This window comes from Salvelinus sp. IW2-2015, linkage group LG5 (genome assembly GCF_002910315.2).
Source record: "Salvelinus sp. IW2-2015 linkage group LG5, ASM291031v2, whole genome shotgun sequence".
Taxonomy (NCBI): Eukaryota; Metazoa; Chordata; class Actinopteri; order Salmoniformes; family Salmonidae; genus Salvelinus; species Salvelinus sp. IW2-2015.
This window is the reverse complement of record NC_036844.1, coordinates 20,097,262-20,107,845: the sequence shown is the minus strand read 5'-3', so window position 1 is coordinate 20,107,845 and position 10,584 is coordinate 20,097,262. Positions and strand designations below refer to the sequence as shown.

At 45.2% G+C, this 10,584-nt stretch overlaps 2 protein-coding genes across 2 annotated transcripts in view; both read left to right on the top strand.

Annotated features, from left to right (window-relative positions):
• Positions 1 to 10,584, top strand: part of LOC111964034 (astrotactin-2) — a 798,238-nt gene that overhangs the window by 520,933 nt on the left and 266,721 nt on the right. The window lies entirely within an intron of this gene.
• LOC111964039 (telomerase-binding protein EST1A-like) overlaps positions 1 to 10,584 on the top strand; it is a 42,668-nt gene that overhangs the window by 23,246 nt on the left and 8,838 nt on the right. Inside the window, 9 exon segments of the mRNA XM_023987709.2 lie at positions 330 to 443; positions 4,442 to 4,601; positions 4,774 to 4,993; positions 5,303 to 5,318; positions 5,321 to 5,481; positions 5,697 to 5,716; positions 5,718 to 5,770; positions 5,773 to 5,837; positions 9,074 to 9,280. Coding sequence (XP_023843477.2) covers positions 330 to 443; positions 4,442 to 4,601; positions 4,774 to 4,993; positions 5,303 to 5,318; positions 5,321 to 5,481; positions 5,697 to 5,716; positions 5,718 to 5,770; positions 5,773 to 5,837; positions 9,074 to 9,280 — 1,016 coding nt within the window.

The window sequence follows — 10,584 nt, the reverse complement described above, 5'->3', positions numbered from 1 at the left end:
ATAACCGTTCCTCCCCTCTCCCTCTCCTTTTCCCCCTCCTCTCCTTCTCAATCTCTCTCAACCCCACGCTCTCTTCTCTTCCCCCCTTCTATAACCTTCCTCCCTCTCTCGCTTCCTCTCCTTTCCTCCCTTCCTTTCCCCTCTCTCCTTCTCTCCCTCTCCTCTCTTCCTCTCTCTTCTCTCCCTCTCTTCTCTCTCTTCTCTTCCTCTCTTCCTCTCTCTCCTCTCTCTCCCTCTCTTCCTCTCTTCCTCTCTCCTTTCTTCTCTCTTCTCTCCTCTCTCTCTTCTCTCTCTCTCTCCTTCTCTTCTCTCTCCTCTCTTCTCTCTAGGAGGAGATGGTGAGGTGAGATCTGTGTTACAGGAGCAGACTACAGCTCTGGGTCTGGCCATGTTCTCTCTGCTGGTCCAACGCTGCACAGAGCTGCTGAGAGACACACCCGCAGGTACACACACACACACACACACACTGAGAGAAGTACGCCTAATATGTAAGGGCATACGATGACGTACAGTTATGACAATAACTACTGTTCTCTGAAGGAGGAACAAGGTATAACATACTACGGAGAGTCAACAACAAATCACATTCACCTGAAGAAATCTTAAATCACGCCCCCCCCCCGCCAAATGGACCAATGGATATCGAGCTCGCTCGTGCTAAAATATTTTCTACTTGGTTCCCTGCTTCAGGGAACAGGAGTTATATTCAGAACTGTACATTCCCTTTTCAGTAGGTCACTCTATATAACATACCATGGAGACACGCCCCCAAGCCGGATCAGAACCAAACTAGGATGACCACGGCAACCCGAGCACACACAGGTTCCACCGCTTCCTAAAAGGGGCTTACAGAAGCCCCCTTTTTCCCCTAAGACTTACCTGAGAAGCCTTAACTGTCCCATATAGGGAACCAGAACCTGCTGCAACTTGGGTGTGCGCACTGACACGCTGCCACTGCAGCCCAAGTCCCTAGACCCCGACGGTTCCAAGTCCAAAACAACAGAACACCTGTCGTTTTTATTAATTTTTTATTTATCTGTTATTTTACCAGGTAAGTTGACTGAGAACACGTTCTCATTTTACAGCAACGACCTGGGGAATAGTTACAGGGGAGAGGAGGGGGATGAATGAGCCAATCGTAAACTCGTCGTGACTTGGTAAAGCCACACGCGTGCTGCATAGCATCAACCAGAGTTGATGAACCCACTGCAGCCCACGGCTTAAACCCACAGGAAACCTGCAGTAACCTGGAAACGGTGGACTCGCTCGCTGCCACGGCAACCCACGGCTTAAACCCACAGGAAACCTGCAGTAACCTGGAAACTGTGGACTCGCGCGCTGCCACGGCAACCCAAGGCACACGGAAACAATTTGTCACCTACGACAGCAGATATGGGATCTGTGGGTTTTGGCCCCATAAAGTTTGAGTTTAACGGCTATGGGTTTCCAGTCGACGAGTGCGCCCCTCTACGAGAGGGCTGTGTACGGTAAGTGGCGTGTGTTTTTTAGGGTTGGCATCAGGTTAAAGGAGTTTCTCATTTTTCAGAGCTCTTTGGTGGACGTTTGGATATTATTTCCATAGCTTTTTGAGAAGGGTCTTTATCCACATTGAAGGTTTATATGGCAACCATCCCGACAACACGGAACTGTTTATTATCTCTACATAGTCACTTCACCTACATGTACAAATTACTTTGACTAACGTGTACCCCCTGTTTACACCCCGCACACTGACTTGGTACCGGTTCCCCCTGTTTACACCCTCATTATTGTTATTTTATTGTTACTTATTTATTTTATTATTTTAAGTTTTTATATTATTTTATTTTTTTACTTTAGTTTATTCAGGAATTTTGTTAACTCTATTTTCATAACTGCGTTGTCGGTTAGTGGCTTGTAAGTAAGCATTTCACGGTAAGGTCTACACGGTTGTGTTGGGCGACTCTTAACAAATAATACAATTTGATTTGATTATGGGGCCTCGCCCCAAAAGGCGGATAATCTCTAGGAACCAGGGTTGTCTGGCCCAACGGGGCCTAAAATCAACAACGAACCCTCTCCACGGTGGCGTGAATCAGGTCCATCGGTGGAACGCGTAGAGCAGGGTCCGAGGACACCGATATGCCAAAGCATCCGTTCCCGACCGGCGCGCTCGGGTCCCGTTGTCTTGAGAAGGGCAGACTGCAATGCAGGTCTTTCTTGCGATGCGTTAAATGTACAGTACCAGTCAAATGTTTGGACACCCAACTCATTACAGAGTGTTTCTTTATTAGGAACAATTTTCTACATTGTAGAATAATAGTGAAGACATCAACACTATGAAATAACACCTATGGAATCATGTAGTAAACCAAAATGTTTTAACCAAATCAAAATATATTTGAGATTCTTCAATGTAACCACCCTTTGCCTTGATGACAGCTTTTCACACTCGTGGCGTTCTCTCAACCAGCTTCAAGAGGTAGTCACCTGGAATGCATTTCAATTAACAGGTGTGCCTTGTTAAAAGTTAATTTGTGGAATTTCTTTCCATCTTAATGCGTTTGAGACAATCAGTTGTGTTGTGACAAGGTAGGGTTGGTATACAGAAGATAGCCCTATTTGGTAAAAGACCAAGTCCATATTATGGCAAGAACAGCTCAAATAAGCAAAGAGAAATGACAGTCCATCATTACTTTAAGACATGAAGGCCAGTCAATCAGGAACATTTCAAGAACTTTGAAAGTTTCTTCAAATGCAGTCGCAAAAACCATCAAGCGCTATGATGATACTGGTTCTCATGAGGACTGCCACAGGAAAGGAAGACCCAGAGTTACCTCTGCTGCAGAGGATAAGTTCATTAGAGCTACCAGCCTCAGAAATTGCAGCCCAAATAAATGCTTCACAGAGGTCAAGTAACAGACACACCTCAACATCAACTGTTCAGAGGCGACTGCGTGAATCAGGCCTTCATGGTCAAATCGCTGCAAAGAAACCACTACTAAAGGACACCAATAAGAAGAAGAGACTTGCTTGGGCCAAGAAACACGAGCAATGGACATTAGCCCGGTGGAAGTCTGTCCTTTGGTCGAATGAGTCCAAATGTGAGGTTTTGGTTCCAACCGCCGTGTCTTTGTGAGACGCAGAGTAGGTGAACGGATGATCTCTGCATGTGTGGTTCCCATCGTGAAGCATGGAGGAGGAGATGTGATGGTGTGGGGGTGCTTTGCTGGTGAAACTGTCTGTGATTTATTTAGAATTCAAGGCACACTTAACCAGCATGGCTACCACAGCATTCTGCAGCGATACGCCATCCCATCTGGTTTGGGCTTAGTGAGACAATCATTTGTTTTTCAACAGGACAATGACCCAACACACCTCCGGGCTGTGTAAGGGCTATTTAACCAAGGAGAGTGATGGAGTGCTGCATCAGATGACCTGGCCTCCACAATCACCTGACCTCAACCCAATTGAGATGGTTTGGGATGAGTTGGACAGCAGAGTGAAGGAAAAGCAGCCCAAAAGTGCTCAGCATATGTGGGAACTCCTTCAAGACTGTTGGAAAAGCATTCCAGGTGAAGCTGGCTGAGAGAATGCCAAGAGTGTGCAAAGCTGTCATCAAGGCGGTGGCTACTTTGAAGAATCTCAAATACAAAATATATTTTGATTTGTTCAACCTCTTTTTTGGGGTTACTACATGATTCCATATGTGTGTTTTAATAGTTTTGATGTCTTCACTATTGTTGTACTATTATTGTACTATCTTTTGACTGTTAGTGTACATTGGCCACAACCGAGGGGTGCAGTCTCCACTCCGTAGAGATAGGACCGCCCCCCCCACAGAAAGTAGATCCGCACCCACGTTGTGAGATCTGGGAAGATGCGTCACCGTCCTCATCACCCATGGTGAAACTCTGCAATGTCCTCATCACCCATGGTGAAATTCTGCAATGTCCTCATCACCCATGGTGAAACTCTGCTTGTCCTCATCGCCCATAGTGAAACGCTGCATGTCTGCCACTGGACGAAACATGCTGCCAGTCTCTCATATATTATCTCATGAGGTGCCCAGTGCCACCCTGAGGCCTGGGATGTTTTCATATTCAACACTCTTGACAACCGTGTGTCTGAACGTGGTGAAGGAAAGGGTGTGGCCCACACCAGGTTCGGGGACCTTGACAACCGTTAACTTGCCCCCACCATTGACCGAGCCACTTGAGAGCACTGTTGCCACAGTAAATATTTGGGGATGGAGAGCCCTGAGCCAAACAACCAAGTTGGCGAAACTGGCTCATCCAAACGTATCCGCCTGTCCCTCTCAGGAATCCTGAGAAGAGGCACTGTTTATTCGGATGCACCGTGCTAGGAGTAGCCTCCTTGTTAGCCTCTGGATCGAAGTAGATCGCCACTCACTTGCTAATTCTTTAAACAGTCACTCATTCGCTAAATCTCACTCACTCAGAGCACATCCCGGAGGAGGAGAGAGAAGAGGGGGAGGAAGGGATGGTGAGAGTTTCTGCCTTCCCATTGGACCTGAGGGAGCTGCTGCCCAGCATCAAGGTCTGGTCTGATTGGATGCTTGGACACCCCAACCAATGGAATCCTCCACCTTGCCGTATAGAGTAAGTACACACACACACACACACAATGAGCTCTTTTTTTCCCCAGTTTGTTGCCTGGGTGGGTGGAATTGACACTCAATTTCAAACGTAATAGACTTTTAATTTAAAATATTATAAGGCACACACTGACACACACTGACACACACACACTCTCCTCTCTCTCCCCCTGTAGCTGTAGTCTTGATGTGTGGCGTAGCCTGGCAGACCTGTGTAATGCGTTGGCGCGTGTCGACCACGGCGAAGCGCCGCTGTACAAGGCAGACGGGGACGGAGGGGAGGGGGATGAGGAGCTCCGTCTGCTGCTATTGGAGGAGGACAGGCTACTGGCCGGCTTCGTCCCGCTGCTCGCCGCCCCGCAGGAACCCTGCTACGTAGACTGCACCGGGGATACCGTGAGTTTATACACCACACACACACACACACACACACACTAACACACACACAATCACACACACTAACACACACACAATCACACACACACACTAACACACACTAACACACACACACAACACTCACCACCATCACAAAAACCATATAGTAGACCACATATTCTCCCCTCTCCCTTCTCTCCCTCTCCCTCTTCTCCCCCCCCCTTCTCTCCCCTCTTCTCTCCCTCTCCCTCTTCTCTCCCTTCCCCTGCTCTCCCCTCTTCTCTCCTCTCCCCCTGCTCTCCCTCTCCCCCCTGCTCTCCCTCTCTCTAGGCGATAGCAGCAGACTGTAAAGGGTAACAGTATTGAAGTATTTCCTGGAGGCTCTATGTGGACAGGAAGAACCTCTCCTGGCTTTTAAAGGAGGGAAGTACGTCTCCATGGCAACCTCTCCCCAACCCGGCCGCCCCGGCGACGCGCGCAGCAGACAGGACTCGCAGACAGAGAGAGAGGTGCGTCCCTCCTCCCCTGTGTGTCACTGGCTTTTATCCAAACAACAACATAGCTGATTTAACGGTGTTTTAATGCTGAACCTCACAACATTGACTTCCATGTAAATGGTCAGTTATCATCTAGCAACTAGTCACCTTCGTGAAGACCTCGGTTAGCGGAGTCGTGTGTGTCTCAGTTTTGTAACATGTCCTTGTCTTCTGTTGCTGTGTCGCAGAGTGATGACGTCATCGTGGAGGCGGATGTCTGTGTCGGACGGTGATGATGGCAGTGAGGATGACATCAGAGAGCTTCGGCCAGACGCAGCGCCCTCACCAACAAACTGGCTGAGCAGCAGAGACGCAGGGACAAGATACAGGTACACGACTAACACACTAACCACCAGTTAAAACACACAATACACACATAAACACACACTATACACACACACTACAGTATAACACACACTATACACACACTATACAACACTATACACACACACTACAGTATAAACACACACTATACACACACTTATATAACACTACAGTATAAACTGGCTGAGCAGCAGAGACGCAGGGACAAGATACAGGTAACACACACTACACACACACTATATAACACATAACACACACATATACACACACTATACAACACTATATACACACTACATATACCACACACTATATACACACACTTATACACACACACACTACAGTATAAACTGGCTGAGCAGCAGAGACGCAGGGACAAATACAGGTAAACAACACTAACACACACTATATACACACACTATATACACACACACACTACAGTATAAACTGGCTGAGCAGCAGACGCAGGGACAAGATACAGGTACACACATACACCACACACACTATATACACACACTACAGTATAAACTGGCTGAGCAGCAGAGACGCAGGGACAAGATACAGGAACACACACTATATACCAACACTATACACACACTATATACACACACTATACACCCACCCCAAAAACTTACACCACACATATCACACACATACAACACCACTATCATACACACACTATACCACACATATTACACCACACTACAGTATAAAACACACACTTATACACACACTATATACACACATACAGTATAAACTGGCTGAGCAGCAGAACGCGAGGAAGAAATACAGGTAACACACACTATACACACACTATATACACACACTATATACACACACTATATAACACACCTATATTTACACACACTCATATACACACACCACTATACACACACTATATAACACACTATACACACCACTATATACACACACTACAGTCTAAACCCCACAGTATACACCACAATACTATTACACACCACTACAGTAAACACACACTATACACACACACTATATACACACACACTATATACACACACTACAGTATATACACACACACACTACAGTATATCACCACACTACAGTTCACACACATATAACACACTACCAGTATATCACACACTACTACACACACACTATATACAACCACTAACACATACACATATACACACACTATACAACACACCTACAGTAATATACACACACTACAGTATATACAACCACACTATACACACACTATATACACACACTACAGATTACACACACTATTACACACACACTACAGTATATACACACACTACACTATATACACACACTATATACACACATATATACACACCACTACAGTATAACACACATCAATATAACCACACACCTATATACACACACTACATATACACACACACTATATACACACACTACAGTATCACACACACTACTATATACCCCACTATATACACACACACAGTATAAACACACACTACAGTATAAACACACACTATATACACACCACTACAATAATATACACACCACTACATACACACACTACAGTATAAACACACACACAGTATAAACACACAGTATATAACACACTATACACACACTATATAACACACACTAATATAAACACACTACAGTATAAACACACTATATACACACACTACAGATAAACACACAATAACACACTACACTATATACACACACACAGTAAAACACACACTATATACACACACTACAGTATAAACTGTCTGAGCAGCAGAGACAAATACAGTAACACCACTACAGTAAACACACACTATATATATACACACACACAGACTTACATAGGTACCACACACACATCTGGGATTCTGCAGACATGGTGGTCCTGATTTGATGTGGGTCTTAACGTGGTGGTGTGTGTGTGTGTGGTGGTGTGTGGTGTGTGTGTGTGTGTGGGTGTGTGTGTGTGTGTGTGTGTTGTGTGTGTGTGGTGTGTGTGTGTGTGTGTGTGTGTGTGTTGTGTGTGTGTGTGTGTGTGTGGGTGTGTGTGTGTGGTGTGTACACCATAGGACTGAGCCGATACCAGTATCGCAATATGTTTTCCACGCAAGAAATGAAACACAAAGCAGACCAAAACTCTTTGGTCTTTAAACCTGCTGTATGTAACAATTGTTTCTATACCTGGAAAATAAATCAACATGACTGGATGACAACATAATGATGTTGTTTACAACATAAGGTCCTGTTGGAAGTTAAATCCACTTCCTGTTTTGTTTTCCTTGTCACGATTCTAACAACTATCGTGATACTGGTATCACCGGCCCTAGTATACTTATGTAGACCAGGAGATGATTTGGGACACAGGAAAAAGAGGACCGATCACACCCCCATTCTCACGACGGGGCTGTGTAGTGGAGCAGGTTGAGAGCTTCAAGTTCCTTGATGTCCACATCACAACAAACTAACTGGTCCAAACACACCAAGACAGTCGTGAAGAGGCACGACAAAACCTATTCTCCTCAGGAGACTGAAAATATTTGGCATGGGTCATCAGATCCTCAAAAGATTCTACAGCTGCACCATCGAGAGCATCCTGACTGGTTGCATCACTGCCTGTAGGTGGCAACTGCTCGGCCTCGACCGCAAGGCACTACAGAGGTAGTCGAATGGCCCAGTACATCACTGGGGCCAAGCTTCCTGCCATCCAGACCTCTATACCGGCGTGTCAGAGGAAGGCCCTAAAATTGTCAGACTCAGCACCAGTCATAAACTGTTCTCTCTGCTACCGCACGGCAGCGGTACCAGAGCCCAAGTCTAAGTCCAAGAGGATCTAAACAGCTTCTACCCCCAAGCCATAAACCCTGAACACCTAATCAAATGGCTACCCAGACTATTTGCATTCCCCCTCCCTCTTTTACACCACTGCTACTCTCGGTTTGTACATCATCTATGCTAGTCACTTTAATAACTCTACCTACATGTACATATTACCTCAACTAACCGTAACCCTGCATCACATGACTCTGTACCGGTTACCCCCTGTATATAGTCTCGCTATTGTTATTTTACTGGCTGCTCTTTAATTACTTGTTACTTTAATGGATTGTTGGTTTAAGGGCTCGTAAGTAAGTATTTCACTGTATTCGGCTGTGACAAATGACAGATGCTTGAATTTGTTTTGCCTTGTAACGTGTGTGTGTGTGTGTGTGTGTGTGTGTGTGTGTGTGTGTGTGTGTGTGTGTGTGTGTGTGTTCCCTCTGTCCAGGCGGTGTTACAGACGTGTGGTCAGTTGGAGTTAGAGGTGCGGCCTCTTTTCCTGGTCCCCGACACCAACGGTTTCATCGACCACCTCACCGGCCTCAAGACACTGCTGCAGTCTGGGACTTACATACTGGTGGTGCCCCTCATAGGTAACTACCACACACGAACAAACATACAGTTAATTCATCGACCGCCTCACCAAAACACTTCAGTCTGGGACTTACGTTAACTTTTCCCACATTTTGTTGTGTTAAATACAGCCCGAATTTTAAATTGATTAAATGTAGATTTTGTGTCGCTGACCTATACACAATACCCAATAATGTCACAGTGGAATTATGTTTGTAGAAATGTTTACAAATTAATTGGAAGTGAGAAGCTGAGTCGATAAGTATTCAACCCCTTTGTTATGGCAAGCCTAAATAAGTTTAACAAGTCACATAATAATTATAAGTCACTATTATTGCACACTCACTGTGTCCAAAAATAGTTTTTTTTACATGATTTTAGAACGACTACCCCAACACATATAATTATCTGTAAGGTCCCTCAGTCGAGCAGTGAATTTCAAACACCGATTCAACCACAAAGACCAGGGAGGTTTTCCAAAGCCTCACGGAGGGAGGGCACCAAATCCAAAGCCTCGCAAAGAAGGGCACCTAGTGCTGAATAGGTAAACGTTTGGAAAAGCAGACATTGAACATCCCTTTGAGCATAGTGAAGATATTAATTACACTTTGGATGATGTATCAATACACCCAGTCACTACAAAGATACAGGCGTCCTTCCTAACTTAGTTGACGGAGAGGAAGGAAACCGCTCAGGAATTTCACCATGAGGCCAATGATGACTTTCAAACAGTTACAGAGTTTAATGGCTGTGACATGTGACATGAGGATGGATCAAGAACAGTGTAGTTACTCCACAATACGAACCTAAATGACAGAGTGAAAAGAAGGCCTTTACTGAATTCAAATATACCCAAACATGCATCCTGTTTTCAATAAGGCACTAAAGTAAAACTGTAAAAAATCTGGCAAAGAAATTAACTTTATGTTCTGAATATAAAGCGTTATGTTTGGGGCAAATCCAACACGACACATCACTGAGTACCACTCTTCATATTTTCAAACATGGTGGTGGCTGCATCATGTTATGGGTATGCTTGTCATCGGCAAAGACTAGGGAGTTCTTTTAGGATAAAAATAAACGGAATAGATCTAAGCACAGGCAAAATCCTAGAGGAAAAATCCTGGTTGTCTGCTTTCCAACAGACACTGGGAGACATTCACCTTACATCAGGACAATAACGTCAAACACAAGGCCAAATATACACTGGGAGGTAGGTAGCCTAGTGGTTAGAGTGTAGGGGGGGGCGGCAGGTAGCCTAGTGGTTAGAGCAGTGTAGGGACGGCAGGTAGCCTTAGTGGTGTAGAGTGTAGGGGCTGGCAGTAAGCCCCTAGTGGTCTAGATTTGTGAGTCGGCAGGTTAGCCTATGCTTAGATGTAGGGCGGC